This window comes from Candoia aspera, chromosome 5 (genome assembly GCF_035149785.1).
Source record: "Candoia aspera isolate rCanAsp1 chromosome 5, rCanAsp1.hap2, whole genome shotgun sequence".
Taxonomy (NCBI): domain Eukaryota; kingdom Metazoa; phylum Chordata; class Lepidosauria; order Squamata; family Boidae; genus Candoia; species Candoia aspera.
The window spans coordinates 107,440,779-107,460,154 of NC_086157.1; the positions used below are offsets into that span (position 1 = coordinate 107,440,779).

General features: G+C 43.7%; 1 protein-coding gene across 4 annotated transcripts in view; it reads left to right on the forward strand.

The window, feature by feature from the left end:
• The first annotated feature begins 3,090 nt into the window (after positions 1 to 3,090).
• LOC134499265 (N-acetylated-alpha-linked acidic dipeptidase 2-like) overlaps positions 3,091 to 19,376 on the forward strand; it is a 169,524-nt gene continuing 153,238 nt past the window's right edge. Inside the window, exons 1-6 of one of the 4 annotated variants that reach the window (XM_063305915.1) lie at positions 3,091 to 3,207; positions 7,261 to 7,372; positions 10,366 to 10,552; positions 14,340 to 14,441; positions 16,472 to 16,597; positions 18,584 to 18,770. In XM_063305915.1, coding sequence (XP_063161985.1) covers positions 3,126 to 3,207; positions 7,261 to 7,372; positions 10,366 to 10,552; positions 14,340 to 14,441; positions 16,472 to 16,597; positions 18,584 to 18,770 — 796 coding nt within the window. In that variant the 5' untranslated portion in view covers positions 3,091 to 3,125. Of the gene's footprint in view, positions 3,208 to 7,228; positions 7,373 to 10,365; positions 10,553 to 11,869; positions 11,990 to 13,889; positions 14,442 to 16,471; positions 16,598 to 18,583; positions 18,771 to 19,376 lie in introns of those variants that run through there. The other 3 variants (XM_063305913.1, XM_063305911.1, XM_063305912.1) reach the window with 3 other exon arrangements.

Consider the following 19,376-nt stretch of genomic DNA (forward strand, 5'->3'; position numbering starts at 1 on the left):
GAAAAGGAACAAGAGCTGCATTCTGCAGCACCTCCTGCTTGCAGGTCTGCCAAAAGGGTAATGGAGATCGTTAATCCCCAAGCCCAAGAAGAAGGAGGAAGTGGAAATCAGGTGACCCATGTGACATCCCACAAGCACAATAGAGATGTGTTTACTAGAGAGACCCCTTTATGCTTATGAGACAATGGTGTGTTGACCCCTGGTAATTCCAACAGTCATAGCCCAAGTACCTACCAGATTCCATAACATTCATAACATTTTTAAAGGCTCTCCCACTATTCTTCAAGTGACAGTATGCATGTAGTGGAATTCCATCTGGTTAAAATATTTGGAGTGAGATCCACTTGAGACCTGTGTTTTGTTGAAGTGTCATTAATTGGGGCTGAAAAATGGAGAGAAGGTCTATGATAACTACCTTTGAATGAGACACCTAATCTCATTGGTGGGGATGATGAAGACTCTTAAATCCATCCAGGCTTTCAAAGATCAGGAGGTTGGCTGAAACAATGGATGCAACTGAGATCAGACCTTCACCTCTACATTCCAACAAAATTGCCCACTTCCTGAATGAGGATTTGTTACACGGAAAAATAAGGTTGAATGTCCCTTGCTTATAGGGAGAGGACCACAAAGGTTGGTTTCTTTCGGATGACATTTGAAAACATTTCTTGGGGGTGGGGGATCAGGCAGAACATAAATAAGAATCCAATGACATTCCCCATTCTGCCCAAACTTTCTCAGAAAGCAATCTGGCTGCTGATGCTGCAGATCCCAATGATAGAAATGTCTGCTTCTCTTTCACACATGTGTATACACAAACACGTCCTTTTTCCAGATGAGGAAAGAGATCTAAAAGATTGGTGTACATGTGAATACTCAACTCTGGGTGTCTGAGTCTGATTCAAACACACAAGGCATCAAGAACCAAGAATTAGCTTTTCTTAATGAAATATTAACTGACCCTCATCAGACTGTTACCCAGTAATCTAATCAAGGAGGTATAGCATTAGCTGTAATGCTAAACATTCTTGTAAAGCAAACCAATGAGCTGCTAGGCAAGGATAATGGTTCTGGATGGTTTGGAATCGCAGAGAAAATATTTCCAAGGTCCATAGGTCAGGGTTCATAGTTCCTTCTCCCACTCTCCAAGAAAGAATGAGCAAAATGATGGATTTTGTTAGCACAAGAAATAGCTAAAGCTGGGAGGAAAAGTATTTTATTTGCCCTGTACTAAGAAGAATAGTTCTTAGTTCCAAAGTCTAGTTCTAAAGTCTAGTAGATAAAATGCACTTATACCACTGATCCTCTCTGCGTAGGTGTGGGGGAAAGGAAGGTATGTGTCATGTTCATCGTTCCAATGGTTTGCATACATCCTAATGTTTCGCATGTCATGTTTCTGATCCGTGTCTATCAGCTGCGGGGTGGGGAATTTTAAGTGGATGTTGATCATTTTTTCCTTGATTGTATTTTTGACATACAGTGTATAGGGGGGTGGGTGCATTTCCCTGAAGGCCAAACTGTTGGCAGATTGCCAGGAAAGCCTTTGGCCCAGGAGAGATCAGAAAAGTCACACACACCAGGCATTTCTATAAAAATAATTTATTTACAGAAAGCAAAACGAAAGCAAAACATCTTTAAAGGACTTAGCTCTCATTGAGAGCAGCCTGGCTCTACATGTCTGCACAGAAGAGAAAGAGGAACGGAAACAAGTCCGGGCAGGTTTCTCCGCCCAGGGGCAACAGCCATCAAGCACGTGAAAAGAGACAATTAAAGTCAACCTCTTCACCCCGCCAAAATGATTAGAGACAATAACACCTTAATCTGTTAGTAGGAAAACCATTAACACAAACTACATGATGGTTACAAGATTTGAGCAGGTTGCTGAGTACAGAGAGTCAGTTTGGTCTAGTGGTTAAGGCAACGGGCTAGAAACCAGGAGACTGAGGGTTCTAGTCTCGCTTTAGGCATGAAAGCCGGCTGGGTGACTTTGGGCCAGTCCCCCTCTCTCAGCCCAAGAGCCAATCAGGCATGGTATGAGAGTTCTAGTCCCGCCTTAGGCATGAAAGCCGGCTGGGTGACTTTGGGCCAGTCCCCCTCTCTCAGCCCAACCCACCTCACAGGGTTGTTGCCCCTGGTGGTTGTTTGGTGTATTGCAACGCAGGCAAGGCAGCTCTTCCCAAAATTCAGCTCTTCCTACCGGCTGGTTTACCAGACTTCCCCAACCTGGTGCCCTCAAGAGATATTGGGTTTTAATTCCCATAATGGGACTCGAACTCCAGCCCCTTTGAGTAGCACAGGCTGGGGAAGACTAGTTACCATTTCACCCCAAAGACAAATCGTCCTTCTGCAACCGAGCTGGCAGAGGTGTCGGTAGAATATGGTTAAAAAAGTCAAAACGGCGGCGGCGACGGTGCGGTCGCAGCTCCGCCCGTTATTTGTTTTTTGTTTTAATATGCCTCTTCTTGACTTTTTTGACCGTAGCCGGCGGGCACCCCTGGCAGCTGGTCCGTTGACCTACCCTGAAAAAATAATTTTGCCCTGTCAGATTTCTTGATCTGCTTTGCACCTGGTCTCATCCGAGCTTTAGGTGACAAATAAATGGCATCGCTTGTTGCAGTTGTAGTCTAAAGACGGGAGTCCGGAAAAAGTGGCCGCCCCGTGCAGGAGCTGGTTGCACGCGTTCAAGTGCAGAAAAGTGGACCCGGTGCGCGTTAAACTCGGGTAGTACTCGGATCTTTGACATCGGACAAAACGAGAACAGGGAATCCTTCAGCGCTCCAGTCCGGGGTGCGGAGTGAACGCGACCACCCCGCCTGGTGTTTCGTGCTTTCGACGGCGCCCGGCAGGTTATTCATATATGGGGCACTCTGCGTGTGTGTGTGTGTGTGTGCGTGTGTGTGTGTCTAGGGGGGGCTGGAAGGCGACGGTCAGCTCCCGGACTGGGACAACCGCCTCTCCCGGGGCGCTCGCCCAGCAACCCCAGCCCAGCGCCCCAGGTCGCTTTCGGCGTGGGCGCGCGCGCGAGGTTTGCCAGTGGGCGGGGAGATGGGTGGGGGCTCCCCAGTTGGGACGGGAGGATGCCCGTCCCTGGTCCCGCGCGAGCCGTCCTTGGTCTGGAAGGCAACATGGCCAAGCGGACAGTGGTGCTCTGCAGCTGGCTGGGCTTCCTCGCGCTCCTGGCCCTTTTCCTGCTCGGCTTCTTCGTGGGTAAGCGCGGGGGCTCTTCCCGTCTCCACCGGCGCTTTGGGAAAGCGGGGAGGGGGGAGGGGGGGCGAGGACGGGCAGGTCTGGACTGGAGCGCCGTCCCGGCGCGGGCGGCGGAGCCCGGGCTCCTCGCGCAGCAGATAGGAGCGCTGCCTTCGGCGCGGGGCCGTCGCCTTACCGGGTACGCGGGCTGGATTTCCACCCCAGACCCTCGCCCTGACGGCCGTACCGAGGGATAGGCTCGGAGGGGATGCGCGCGTGTGTTTGCGTTGCTGTGTCCCGCAGCCACAAATTCCGCCGTAAAACTTGCAGAGACCGGGGTTCAAAGTCCCACTCGGCCAGAAATTGGTCGAGGTGGCTTGAGGGCTTTTTCTGTCAGCCTCAGTTAAGCCACAGAGTCGCCCAGCAAGAGGCATCCTCCACAGGCTGCTCTCAGTGTCCTTACACACATACTTCCAGCCTCAAAAGTTTTAAGAAGGGAGCCCACAGGCCGGCCTGGAAGACGCCCTTTGCACATGCTCACTTGCGCTCTCCCAGGCATTCTGAATAGATTCTTGGACTTGCATTAACTTCTGGCAGATGCTACATATTCTTCAAATGAAAGGAAAAAAAAAATCTATATACTCCAGAACTTTACAGCCAGGTTTTTTTTTTTTTCAGGGACCCCTTGCCTCTCCCCACCATGAACTATGGACTCAGCATCAGTCCCCATGTCATGAATCACTCTGCCATCCTTGGCAAACTTGTTGAGCTGTTTGTAACAGGGATATCAATCATTGTTGCAGCACTCTGGGATCAGATGGTCTTTATTTGAAGGTCAGCTCTTAACAGCTCTAGATAATCAAATGATGATTCCTTCCTTGCAGTCAACATTCATTGCTTGCTTCTGATATTTTGCACCTGAATTTTCCTTTTAAGAATTGGTGAAGAGGCTCAGAGAAAGGGCCTTTCACTGACGACCAGGAAAGTTGAACAAATTGTTCCAGTGCAATTTTTTTTTATCAGAATTGCTTCCTAGAAAGATAAAGGCTAACTGTTTTAATCCAAGCATTCATTTTTATTCTGACCTTCCAGTTTTCTTTTCCAGCTGCAGTCATACAAACAAGCTGGGTTTCCAAACCCTCTTAGCAAAGCCCCCGCCCCCCAAACAAGTTGACCAAGTTTAAAATGTACTGCGCTTGCTCATGTTATGGGCATGATAACTTTGGTGAACCCAACTGTTCCTTTCCTCATCCGTTTTTTTTTTCCCCATGGAAAAAAAATTGGGAAAATGTAGCATGGATTTACAAATTTCCTAAGGCTGAATGTTACGTAACACTTCTGGTTCGCCTGAAATAACAATTAATGTCAAAGCACAAAGAAAGCTTTTGCAATGCTACTTTTGCAATGCTGGAGTGTAAGTGAGGCAATAAAAGGTGGCAACTTTTATTCCTTAGCAAGTGGGACAGAGACATCATGTTATGCCAGTTCTCTGGGGTCAATCATCCTTCCCCCCCCCCCCCCCCCAGGCACAATTTAAATTGCTCTGGCTTTGTTTCCAAGCTTTCTGTAACTCTGTATTCATCTCACAGCAGCTCTGCGGAATGGCTGTCCCCAAGGAGTTTGATCAACTTTGGGGACTGGGAGGCTCTGCAAAATGGGAAGACCAAAGTAACAGGAGGTCCTAATATGTGTTTGGTTAGCTATCCATGTAGCTGTAGTGGTCTTCCTCGTGTCCCCTCCTGCAAGCACAAACATGCCCTGCTAGCTTCTTAGATGACATGTCTTCGTGACATTGGCTTTGTCATATTTCTATCCATCAAGGAGTCAGCTTAAACTCTTCATTAACTGCTCCAATTTGAAATAGTGTTTTTCTTCTCCTGGTATACAGCAATTTTTGCCATGGACATGACCTAAGAACCTTCTAGAGCAGTGTTTCTCAAACTTGGCAACTTTAAGATGGGTGGACTTCAACTCCCGGAATTCCCTGGAGGAACCCTTGAAATATTTTTTCAGGCCTCAGGGAACCCCTACACATTCAGGCTCAAATTTAGGCCAGAAGTTACAAAATCATTATATTCGTTTCATGGGTAGACCTCTGTATATGCACTAACAGTGTTCTTAAACTAAAACTAAAGAATGAAACTTACCTCTTTAATGTAGAGTTGCCCGAATTTGATTTTTTTTTAAAATAAATTGTGATCTCCCAGGGAACCCCTAGTGATCTCTCACAGAACCCTAGGGTTCCATGAAGCCCTGGTTGAGAAACCCTGGTCTACAGGATTCCTGGTTTTTCAGAGTCATCTGGACACATGATGCCTGTCTGGCATTTTCTGAGATGCTTCTTAGGTTTTACATGAATTCCTTATCAGGGTTGTCTGGAGAGTGTGGCCAAAAAAGGTCAAGATGGTGGCCATGACAATGGAATCAAAGCACCACCATTTTTTTTCTGTGCACAAATTATCAATATAATTGATATTCTATTTCCAATATAATATTGGGGGAGTTCTCATGACATATTGAATCATAAACTAAGCAAATCAGTTGAACTCTGCACGATGCATTAAGCTAAAATATGTTGGGCTGATCTGTCATGGCACCCTATATTCTTCTGGACCAGAGTTTTTCAAACTTGGCAACTTTAAGATGGGTGGACTTCAACTCTCAGAATTCCCCAGTCAGCATTCTGGGAGTTGAAGTCCACACATCTCAAAAGTTGCCATGGTTGAGAAACTCTGGTCTAGATGGTGGAACTCACTGCCTCAGGGACAGTATTTGATTCCACTCTCCCCTCTTTGAGAAAGGATTTCAAGTCTCTTTGTAATTGGGCCACTGGATTTCTAATGGCAGATTTATTATTGATCAAAGTATTTTAAATGTTTTATTCTTTAAAAAAAAGGCAGTGCTTCCATATTTTATTTTCTTATGTCATGATGAACATCATTTTCTAATGGAAAGACAGGAGGCAAACTTAATCCTTAATACTAAAGTCTTGATCTTTTTTCTCAAAGGGTTCAGGCGGAGGCTTTTTCTAACCTTATCTGAAGAGGTTGGGAATCTTCTTCAGGCAAAGTAGGGATTCTTCTGCAGATCCATATCACTTCCTTGATAAATAAACAAGGGAAGGAGAACAGCAAGGAAATATTCTTGTCCTACAGCACAGATGAGCAAATTGCAGGCTGTATGCAATTTCTCCAAAGAAATCGGGTCTCTTACCAGTTTGCTGCCAGTGTAAGCTTTCGTTGCAGTTTTTCATCCCAGCTGAACTCTCTGACCAAAATGAGCCAATGCAAATGGCAAATTAAGCCTTGCCGGATTCCATTCCCTTCTGAAGTAATTCTTGCAGACGCCACTTCCTTGCCATTCTTCCACCACAAATAAATCCTCCATGTGATGCAATCTAATAACGAGAAACTTTACTCATCTCTTTAGAAAGCAGCCACACAGTGCTGTTACTCACTTTGCTCGCACACCAGGCCCAAGTAATAACACAAACCAGCAGCTCTGCAATTACTTCTTTGCCTCAATCTTGCCCAGATAGGCACTTGAATGGAATAACATCTTTTGCAATTCTGGTGACAGGAACGCAATGCAAATTGAATTTGCATGAGATGCAAATGCAAACAGAAAACATGAAACATTTTCTGAATTCTCTGTTAAAAGCACACATGGATGCGCCAATCAACAAGCAGCCCTCTTCCTGTTCCTAGACAGCAAATGTTTTCTGATTTTAGCCTAAAGTACCAGCTTTGCAGAATTGCCAAGAATTGCACCGCGTGCTGTCTTTTAATTGGGGTGATTGATTTGGGGTTATTAGAAGGTGTTTGCTCTTATTTCCATACTGAATTTCCCCCTGTTGACTTCTGCATCTTAGTCTGTCACTGAATGGTCAGGGGACAACTCAATGCTGCTGTCATTTTGGATTGTTGCATTCATACTTGATTTCCAACAGGCACTGCTGAAAGTTTAGACCACAAAGATGATGAGCCCTCGATAGGTCAACCATTAGGTGTTATCAACCTAATTATTGGGGAGGAAAGGAAAGAACTGGCATTTTGTTCTTTTTTGACACCGCAGGTTGGTGTGTGAACTCCTTAGGCAAGTCGCGTGGCACCAGCGAGGTCTTTCCAGATGCAAGAAGGCAACTTTTTTCAGAAATGAAGGCAGAAAACATCCAGGATTTTCTGCAGTAAGTCTGCTGCTTTGACCACCTGCTACTTCCTTTTATCCCTTAGGTTTTGGAAAACAATCTTGGGTGGGTTCATCAATGGGTTAGTGCCATTGCAGACAGAATTAGAGGAGGGTTACCTCCCCCCGTTCCCTTTCTTCCAATGTTTCACACACACAACTTGCCACTTGTGGATGTTCACCTCCTGAAAAATAAGAATATGCAAACAATGTCACTCCAGTAATGAAATGTTCCCAGGAAGTCTGGAATGTCCTTTGAATCATGGCACTCTGATCATTCTGGGTGGGGACCAGAATATGCTCCCAGTTCTAGAAAGTCTGCTTTTGAAAAACAGCTGGAGAATGGTCAAATTGATGTGATTCAGAGGGAAAAAATGGACAATTCTGGAATGACATGTTTTGTACTTAATTACTGAATCACCCCGGCTTGTTCTATTTTCAGCCTGATGGCTCATGGAGGCTGAAAGAAGACATGGGAGGAGCTCTAAGGGGAACTATAAGTTCATGCATGGTGTGGGAAAAGTGATTAGAAATCATTGATTGATTGATTGATTGATTGATTATGTGTCATCAAGTCAGGGTTAACTCTTAGCAACCACGTAGATAGAGTTTCTCCATGACAATCTGTCCCTCACCTGGTCCTTCAGGTCTTCCAATGGTGCACTCATCGCAACTGTAACTGAGTCCATCCATCTTGCTGCTGGTTGTCCTCTTCTCTTTCTTCCTACCTTTTCCTGCATTAGAGTCTTTTCCAGAGAGCTAGATCTTCATGTAATGGATCTGAAGTAGGGTAATTTGAGCCTGGCCATTTGTGCCTCAAGTCAGAACTCTGGATTGATTTGTTCAATGATCCATTTGTTTGCTTTCTTGGCTGTCCATGGTATTCTGAGGAGTCTTCTTCAACACCAAAGTTCAAAAGCATCAGTCTTCCTATTCTGCTTCTTCAAAGCTCAACTTTACTTCCATAGAGTCTCACAGAGAATGCCATTGCTTGCATAAGTCTGATCTTTGTAGGTAGACACACGTTGCGGCATCTGAATATCTTTTCCAAGGCTTTCGTGGCTGCTCTACCAAGTGCAGGTCTGAGGCATATTTCTTGACTGCTTGTTCCTTTACTGTTGATGGTTGATCCTAAAAGGCAGACGTTCTCCAGCACTTCGGTATATTCATTGTCAATTCTAAGGCCTGTTGTTCTACCTGTTGTCATTAGTTTGGTCTTCTTTAAGTTTAGTCCTAACCCTTTGCATTTTTGGCTGTCAGGGTAGTGTGACTGGCATAACTCAGGTTATTGAAGTTTCTTCCTCCAGTTTTAAAACCACATTCATCTTATTTCAAGAGACCATTCCCTCTCCTTAATATTAAGAGCTTAGATCATTTGATTTGATTTACCTTTAATTAAAAGTAAACACTGTTGCTATGATTGCTGTCCTCTATTTAACAATGTTCTGCCGCTGTTCTATTTGATGTAGCAACATTGGAAGTCTCTGGTGCCACACCCAAGGCTCCCAGGAGCTTTATTGACAGGCAGAGCCTTCCATGGTGCACCTCTGCCCTAGAGGGAAGATATTTAGCCTCAAAGGGGGATATTTTTCCAAGGCTGAGTTAGCAGGGGTGATAAAGGTACTCCTTTTGTGGCAGTATTGATATTTTGGTTAGGAATGGCACACTGAAGAGCAGTCTGTCCCAGATTGATTGGGAAAGGATAGGTAGGAAAAGAAAACTTTACTGTAAGAATCCTTAGTAGCAGCTCAGTGGGATCCTGTGCCCTGATGGACAATTTGACCTATTCATCGTAGTAGATCTAGTACATCCCAGTGAACAAGCTAGTACAAGTGATGATCTGAACCTTTCCTGCCTGAGTTTGTGAAGATGGGGCTTGTATATTCTTTACTGGTGTCAAGATGGCTGTAGAGTATGAATATAGACCAGAGGGAGGTGAGTCAAATGGGGTGGCCTAGATGGCATTTCAGGGCAAGGCTTGGGGATGAGAAAGTGGGTGACAGCTCCTATGTTGCTTTGTCCCAATCATTTCCTCCATAGTTCTGTCCTGACAGCATGCCAGCCCTTCAAGGTAGATCAGGCTAGGAATCCAACATCATGTAGGTCAGTACTACTGTTATTGTAAGGCTATAGTAACAGAGCCTTGCAAATCTGAATGCACTTCCCCCCTCCCTTTATCTTTGTGAGGACTAGGGTGGGGCTTTCTGAGGCGTTTACTCAGGTTACATTCCTGTCCTGGACTCAGTCCTCTTTCATCTGACCGTTGTCTTGGTAGTGACTTTTCCTCCTGTCCCTCAAGGCCATTCCCTCTGTCCTCCATGCAGCACAGCAACCCTAGCTATATGGAACACTTCCCATAGCTGTTGTTTGCATGAGAGTTGGGTGGCATATAAATTTAATACATTATTAATTTATCATTATTACTATTACAGAGTGGGAAAGACCAGACAACTTATTGTCTCTGGACCTTCTTTTGGTGCCTGCAAGGCTCCCCACCAGATTTTAATTCTCTTCTTTATCTTTTTAAAAAGCAAAGTGCCATCCTCTAGGATCACCTTCCTTTATAAGAATGCTTCTGGAGCTCAGTGAAGTCCCTAAATCTTATTAGAAAACAAACTTTTTCAAACCAGAGCAAGGTGATTGCCTGTACCTCCAAAAGCATAAAAGCAAAACCTTAGACTGTTGATGGAGAGAATCCAGGGAGCAGAATAGAAAGATGGTAGGAAACCGTCCCATAATTTCCTTTTCTGATGGATTAATGTTTTGTGATTGGCCACATCAACCTCAGCAGCCATTGTACAAGCAAGTTTAAAATGGATTACCCTGTGGGGTTCATCTTAAGCTTTTATTTTGAGCAGATAGGGACATGTTGCATGAGAAGATGAGGCAAACTCGAACATTTTCACAACAAGGTACGCCGTAAAACCAATGTCACAACAGTCCGGCTTCTGGGCTCGCATGTCCTTCCATCACGATGTTTTGTGCTTTTTCTAGCTCTTTCACTAGATTCCCACATGTGGCTGGAACAGAGCAGAACCTTCACTTGGCAAAGCAAATACAGAATCAGTGGAAGGCATTTGGCTTGGATACAGCAGAACTGGTTCACTACGACGTCCTTCTTTCTTACCCCAATCCGAACTCTCCCAATTATATCTCAATCACCGATGATGGTGGAAAAGAGGTACAGAAAGCAGGATGTTCCTTCTTCTCTGGGGGAGCCCCCAGGGGAAGGACTGAATGGAAGACTGCTTGGGGGAAACCACAGCAAATCCTGAGATTATGCTGGAAAGGCAATTATGTTGGAATTGTTTTTTTTTTGTTGTGTTGGGTGGGCAAAAATAACAATTTCTAACACCTTGTAAGGATGGAAAACAAAATAGACGTGCCTCCACAATACTGTTGGATGGGCATGGATGGACCACTCACTAGGTGTTAATGTGGGAACATTGTATCATTTGGCAGAGAGCTCCAGCCATCAGCATATATTAGAACAATAATCTAGTTTGGCCAGTTAGTGTATTAGACCTCTCTGGAATGGATATTTCTACAAGCAGGAATTCATGGGCATCTGTGGGGTGGGAGGGGTGGGAGGGGTGGGAGGGGTGGGCTTCAATCACCCAATTGCAGCTGGCATCTTAACTTTTTTCACCACTGCTCCCCTGTCCCCCCCAGCAGGAATTTACACTATATTTTTCCTATATCACTTTTATTACAGAATATATATATATATATATATATATATATATATATATATATATGTATATATATATATATATATATATATATACATACAGGATTAAAAACTACAGAAATGTAAAGAGACAATTAGAAAAGAGGGAAAGATATGAAAAAATAAAAGAAGTAAAAACACTAGAAATCAAAGAACTAGGAAAAAGGAAAAAAGGAAATTTAAAGAAGTAACTTCCAATCTTTTTTGCAGCAGTTACAAACATGATTAATACTGTTTCCACCCTCCCAAATTATATAACATGATTCCCTTCTTCCCATAAACAACCCTTTTCAATCAATAAATCCTGAAATCAATTCATTTTTGTCTATTTTCAGCAAAAAGTCCATCAAGGGTTTTTGTTCCTTCCCTAATCAAACAGGACAATTTAGCCTTTTCAGCAAGTTCTACCATCTTCACAGTCCACTCCTCCCTCGTGGGAATTTCTGTATTTTTCCATCTTTGTGCATATAGTAGCCTCTTTGCAATTACCATATATAAAACCAGTCGTCCATGAGTCTTTCCTAGTTGGCTATCCATAAGTCCTGGTAAAAAAAAAAAACTTCTGGTTTCAACTGAACATTAAGTTTTAAAATTCTCTGCATCATTGTATATATTTGTATCCAGTATTTTTTCACAAGTCCACCATGCACGGCAAAATATCCCTTCATGCTTTTTACATTTCCAGCGAGTTAGAAATACCTTTATACATCTTAGGTAGTCTCTCTGGTGACGTATACCAGGAAATTATATTACATTCCCTTACGTCTATGCGTGGAAGACAAATTGGTTGCTTTGTTTGGTGTGCTCATTTTCAGCATGCTTTAAATAGAGTAGCTGTACAGCGGCTTTATCTCATAGATGGCAGCCGCTAAACAACCTTGGCTGATGGTAAATGAGCTAAATACTTTTGAGCCTGGTTAGGATGTATTTATTTATTATGTGTTTGTTTTGCAACAGTTGTAAACCACACAGTCAGTTAAGGCTCTGGGCAAGTGAGCAACAGACCAAGAAAGGAATAGGGTTTTTGAAAAAAAGATCAGATTCTTCAAAGTACAGTATGGTCCAATTACCCACAATAGGATATTGGAGAAGGATGGTAGAATGATAGGGTTTTTACAGCATTACAAAATGCAAAGAGATAAGGCTTGAGAGCTACTGGAGACCTGCTTGCTGCCCCAGACCCCATGTACTTTTCAAGAGGGAGGGGACTCTCAGGCCTTCTCTGCATGTTTGGACCAGATGGGGAAAGTTGCTTTCGGCAGGGCCGGGCCTGATGTATCCTGATGTAATGCTGTATAGGGGTTTATAATAACCAGCAGTTTGCATTGTGCCCAAAAACCTACTGGCAACCACGATAATAATCTTAAAACTGGTGTTATTCTGCATTAGCAAGGTTGTCCTGCCAGCAGCCTGGCTCCCAAGTCATCTCCAAGGGCAGCCCCATGCAGAGTAGAGTGTGTTGCAGTAGTCCAACTACATGGTGAGGAAGAGAGGAGTAACCATTTTTAGGGAATTTGGTCTGGATGGGAGGATGTAGAGAGTATAGAGGATGGCCTTGAAAGACAGAGGGAAGATCTATTGCTAAGGCAATGATCAGATAAAGCGGTCTTGACCCCAGACCAAGAGAGTGGTTTATAAAAATGCTTCAGACAGCACCACCACCACCCCTCCATTCACAGGAAAACAAAAGAGGGAGAAAGAGAAGCACATTCCAACTTGGAAGTTACTATAGCTGTTCTAATCAAAGGAGCTTTAGGCTCACACAGTGTCTGTTTCTTAGTCTGGTCTCCCTTATAAGGCTCAGAGTTTATAACTGGCATACCAGCCAAAGTTGGGCAAATGTCTCCTGGCCGTGGTTTACATGTGCTGTAACCATGAATCCAGAATGACCTTCCCAGGTGATGAAACAACTTTTTGGGGGGAAATTATAACCCTGTTCAGAGTAGCTACTGGGGCTGATGTTACTGGATGCCCAAATATTCATTGATAAATAGCAGTAGTTGCTCAGCATTTGATCTGAGCTTGTTTTGATCGATCTAGTCTCCAACAACCCCCTGTATAACTGGGTGTTATCAACATCTTGATGATACCTTACCCCAAAATGACTTCTCCCAGCATTTTCATGGAGGTGTCATATCATATGGGGAAAGCCCCTGGGTCCCCATATGATATGACACCTCCATGAAAATGCTGGGAGAAGTCATTTTGGGGTGAGGTATCATCAAGATGTTAAATTACTCCAATAAAAAGCCACGTTAGAGCAATCAGTGCTGTCTCTCATCACTACCAACTGGAGTTGCCCTCCCAGGTAAGAGCAAAGCCACCTTAAAATGGTATCCCCAACTCCCAATCCTTATAGAAAGCCCAGAGGAACACAGTGAGCTGATAGGAGAAGATGGACCCATACCTTCCACCTCGGTCCCAGTGAACGCCATCTGTTAAAGTGGCCAATGCAGGATAGAAAAAGATATAATGGAAGAAGACAATTGCAGACTAATGCTATTGCTGCCAAGAAAACTACATGGACTTGCCAGTGCAGTTGCAAGAAGTGGAGTCTTACTTGAGGAACCCTTTACTGATAGCAGCTCCCCCAGAACAGATGCCGTCCAGATGGCTGGAGTCTACAGTCCCCAGAATTCCCAGGTAACATGGCCAGTGGAATTCTGGGAGTTGTTGCTCCCATATGTCTGGAGAGCGTAAGGCTAAGAAAGGCTTCTGCGCAGGTAAAAATGGTAAATGTAAGTGTCTTGGTGTTAGCCAAATCCCTAAAGGAAAAGCAAAGCTTTTTGCTCCTCTAAGAATTTTTTTAAAATGCAGGAATCTTCAGATTCTCACACAACATAATGATAATTTTCACTGATTCCACTTTTCACTGATAAATGCTAGGAATGGCCATCTGAAAAAAAAAAGAGTAAAAAGAATTGACCTATGGATGATTCTGGTTATTTTCTTTTTAATTGATGACAGTTCTGATACTCCAGCAAAAAAGAAAGACACACAGCTAAATCTTTTATATGGCAGTTATAACCAATTGGAAAGTAAATCTGATTGTATTGCGGATGTGACTTCTGACTTCTCAACTTCTGAGCAGATGTCCATGAGAGCTACATTTCTAAATGAAAATTGAAAATCAAAGTTGGAACCTTCAGAACAATCAGAATTCTAGGAGCCTGCCAAGTCTGCAACCTAATTAGGCTGTCATTTCAGCTTTCTAATGATGTATTTTTCTTCTGAGTAGATTTTCAACACATCGCTATTTGAGAATCCTCCTGGAGGTTATGAAAATATTTCTGGAGTGCTGCCTCCTTACAATGCCTTCTCAGCACAGGGTGAGCCACTGGTAAGGACCTGAGCAATTGGCTTCCAGCTTGGTTGGCTTCAAACAAGGGTTGGACCGATTCATGGAAGTCCTGGGATCAGTGGCTATTCACCTGGAGGGCAATGTGATTGCCTCTGAAGGCTATCTGCTGGGAGGCCAATGGGCTTCCTTGTGCAGTTGGTTGGCCACTGTGAGAACAGATGGCTGGACTAGATGGGCTGCTTATGTTCGTATGAAGTGTATAGAAAGAGCAGCAGAAGCTGTCAATCAAACCAAAGCCATTCTTCGGGCTACTATATCTGGGCTGCAAATCATCAGACAGAACTAGATGGCAGCAGTGAGTGCAGTTATCTGGGCTGCCATCTTGATTTTTGCAGCCCAGGTACCTTACCTTATCCTACCCAACACTCAGTCTGTAATAGCTGAAAGCTGTCCATGAGCAAATAAGATTATACTGCCTCTCCTCTTATATTGAGTATCTCCATGTTTTGTTTCTGAACGGAGATGTTCTTCATTTATCTTGTTTGACAGACATATTGATTCTTTGTAAATCACTTAGCCCTTTCTTAAAGCACTGTGGTCAGGAATTCCACATGTCACTGATGCCTTGTGTAATAAACGACTTTGCATCCTGCTAGTCCAACAGAAATCATTCTATTAATTGGTATACCACTGGTACCTCTGGCCCCAGATGTGAAATGGGAAGCAAACTTCCTGTCCTGGGGAGAACAAGGGTGCCAAAAGCAAAGAAAGCATCATCAACCAAACCACAGCCAGGGACATGTGAGACAATTACAGTAGGAGAATGAAGCAAGGATGGTCCATAGTCCAAAGCTGGAGAGGTTTAAGCGGAATATTGGGTCCTGAGCATCACAAGTGGCCAAAAACGAAAGTCTAAGGGGTTGAACTTCATGAGAACTTGGATCGGTGACCACCAGGATATGCCTAGCGTGTAAGCTAGACTCAGAAGATCAGAAGTTTCAGTGGCAAACTGCTTCCCTATTGCTGTCAAGAAAAGTAAACGGATAGGTCAACAAAATCATCAGGAGTTTATTTTACTTTATAGTGAAGGATCAGAAGTCCAACAAAGTGGATTGAGACATGATTTCATGGAGGTAAACTGCCAAAGAGATTTTCTTCAGCACGGCATTGTATCAGGGAGGGAACTTTTTACACCAGACCATACCAGTCTCCAATCCAGACCAGCTGGTGTGTGTGGCTTCCTCTCAGAATGTGAAGCTACTTAAGAATAGTGACAAGTCCTAATGAAAACGTCCTTGCATTGGGCTCTCCCTTCTACGCATTTCAGCCTTTTGATATTGGACACCGAGTTTTGGATGCATCTGAGGACTTGGGGTGTGCCAGAGAATATGTACTGGAGCTTGGAAAAGGAGGCCCTGTGTGTTGGTGGGATTAGTTCTTCCAGGAGTATCTGCTAGGGGAGGCATCAAAATCTGCAGAATGGCTGGCATGGCATTGCAATCCAAGCCCTTTTCTTGTTGTATGTGTAGTGACTTTGCCCACACACATATACAAGAAGTGGGACTTTGAGTGTGACATTGCACCTGGCATCTTACAGATTTTCACACACACCCTAAAAACAACCATGAGTTCTCCCCAGTCTGTATGTTGACAATTGGCTCTGGGGATTTAATAATTTCTGCCTTCATCCTTGGTTCATCCTCTTTCTTTGAAGAAGAGTCATTCAAGGAGACCACAACACTGGCCACTCTGTTCTTATTTTCTCAGAATGCCTATAGGGACTCCCAAGGCTTCCTGGTACATAAAGATGCTTTGCTTTACTGTATTGCCAACTTCTAATAAATATTTGAAGTTAAAGCCACTAAAAAATGGGTTGGGAGGCCTGAGGGGGCAATCAAATGTATGTATGGGCATGTTGGCACCTGTGGGCACCATGTTGGGGATCCTGAGCATAGAAGTTCAGGAAACAGTTCTCTGCATACGTGAAATAGATTCCATGTGTAGTGGTAAATTAAACAGAGTTAATAATACCAGACCAAAAATGCTGTTTTTGTTTCCATCCTGAAAAGGCAGATCTGGTGTATATCAATTATGGACGCACTGAAGACTTTTTCAAGTTAGAGCGAGAAATGGGAATTAACTGTACGGGAAAGATTCTCATTGCCCGGTATGGAAAAATATTCCGAGGAAACAAAGTAAGTTATCAGCATCTTTATTTCCATTCTCTCGTGCCTATTTTCTCAGTCAAAATCAATACCACTCCAAGAAATATTTGAAAGTTTTCTGTAGAGCTTTGTTTAAATACTGTGTATACGTTTTCAAAAAAGAAGCAGATCAAAAGTGGATAACAATTAATTAATTGGACGTTGAATTTTTGAAAGCTTGTGTTGTGCAAGCCTCAAATACAGTTCAGTCATTTGCGGTCAAATGCTTTATGGGAACCCAGATGGTGTTTTACAATTTGTGGGAACCAGGCCATTATGTTAAGCTATAGTATAGGTAAACTGTAATAAAGACAGGGGTTTAGCACTAGGCTAGAATAGTGCTATTCCAAATACTAGTTGATAATCAGGCTCCCTTTCTGAACACATCCAACCTGACCTTGATTTCTTATTTGTGGACTGTGTTTGTCAGCTCCCCCATATACCAGATCTTTCTGCTACACACACACACAGCTTTGGACCAAGAAGCCAACTGCGCTTCGTCTCTTTTCTTCTCAATTTCCTCTTACAGCCCAGGTAGGCCATTTGTGGTCCCCAGACCTCCTTAAAATGCACAATTGAATTTTGCAGTGCAATTGCCCCAAATAGGCAGTGTGTGTTTCCTGCATTTTTAATGTAAGAAAAACATGTTACTCCTAGTCTAAGGTACTGTTAACAGAATTAAAAACAAAATTAAGCTAACTCTGAATGTTTGGTGATTAAAGTGTTGGACTAGGACTGGAAAGTCCTCACTCAGCTATGGAGAGAGAGACCTGGGCTTCCTCACCTGGGTGCCTTCAGGACAGTTATTCTCTCTTAGCCCAACTTCCCCACCCAATTCCCCACCATTCCTCTTGCAACAACATGAGAGACCCATCTTCAACAGCTTCAGGGGAAAGGTGAGATAAAGACATAATGTAATATAATAACATTTCTTTCCACCAAATCCAGGAACTGAAACTCAAAATCCAGGCCTTGTCCATGTATGTCATGGAGCATTATCCATTTTGTACCCTCACCCCCTTATGGTAGCCCTTGGCTTGCCCCAAGAACATAAAGTCTGGCCTCCAGTCACAAAAAAGTTTGCCCATCCCTGCAGTGCAATAACAGATTAGGAGAGTACCTTTATTTTATCTATCTCCCCCCAAAACAGATTATCCCAGATTATCTGAGATGCCACCATTCGATCTATTTAATTTACTTGCAGTGCTCTTCTCATTTCTCCACAGCTATATCCAGTGGGGAGGGAAGGGGAGGTAAAAAAAAAATGCAAGGTCACATACCCATGAGAAGGAGTGGAGCTTCATTGGGGTCAGATCAAAACCATAAAAAGAAAAAGAGGGCCGAATAGGAAGACAGCACAGAATAACAGCAAAACAAACTTACAATGGGCCCTCCCCATTCCTTAGCCCAATGCCTGTGGGAAGGGCTCAGTCTTTAAAGCTCATCTAAAAGAGTGTAAGGATTGGGCTGTTCTGATTTCTGGAAGGATGCTATTCCCCAGGACAAATGCCTCAACAGAGAAGGCACACTGCCTGGGCCCCATCAGATGACATTGCTTAATGATGGAACTCAAAGCATGCTGCCTCTGTCAGGTATTACAGGATAAGTCGACACCAGGGGAGAAAGATGGTTCCTTAAGTAATAAGGCTCTATGACATGAAGGGATTTAGAAGTGATAACCAGCACCTGGAATTGCACCTGGAAGCCTCTTGGTAACAGTGTACCTTGTGCAGCAGAGGTTGTTACATGAGCATATCATGACATGCCCATACCTGATTATGCCACTGCATTCTGGACCAGTTGAAGCTTCTGAGGTCCCTGTTGAGTGCATTGCAGTAATCAAGATTAGAGGTGACTGAGGAATTGTTGGTATCTTGTTGTTGTGCAAGGAGCAAGTCAGAGTAAAGGATAATACTACCTCAGAAACTCAAGGGAATGCAATACCATATAGCTTCTTAACAGCTGATTTTTCCGCAGGTTAAAAACGCCATGTTGGCCGGAGCAAAAGGAATTATCCTTTACTCTGATCCTGCAGACTACTGTGCACCTGGAGTCAAACCCTACCCAGATGGGTGGAATCTTCCTGGACAGGGAGTTCAGCGTGGAAATGTGTTAAATCTAAATGGTGCAGGAGATCCTCTTACTCCAGGCTATCCAGCCAAAGGTTAGTGTCCACAGGCCCATGTATGTCACCCTGAGCCTGCTCATTGGGAACTGAAGACCATAGCTTGTTGATGTAGTATCTGCTTTGCATATAAAAGTTGTCAGTTACAAGTTTTGAGCGCTTCAGATAAGGCTAGAAAAAAAATAATCTAAGCTCCTTAATATAAATGAGGAATGGGTCAGCTCTTCCAGTTGGGGGTACACTCTTGAAAATAGATCCTAGGGGCTGTAGAGAGTTGCATAGCAATGAGCGATGCCACCAAGGGTTGGAAAAATGCTGGAATGTGAAATGTTAATTGGCACCTTTTGGTGAAAAATTAATGTGAAACCGTATAGCTGAAAACCAATGGTTTGACTGTTGGAAGTTCAGCAGTCCAATCTAAGCACCTCTTCAGATCACAAAATGAAGACTATAAGTGACAGGTGGTCTGTCTCTGATATAGGCCAGCCTTCCCCAACCACAGTAAGGACTCTCTAGTTGTGTTGGGTTTCAGTCCCTGTAATTTACTGCAGAGTAGGTTGTTGATTGGGACGCAGTGGTGCTGAGCTGCTGAGCTTGCCGATTGGAAGGCTCGAATCCGTGTGACGGGGTGAGCTCCTGTTGCTA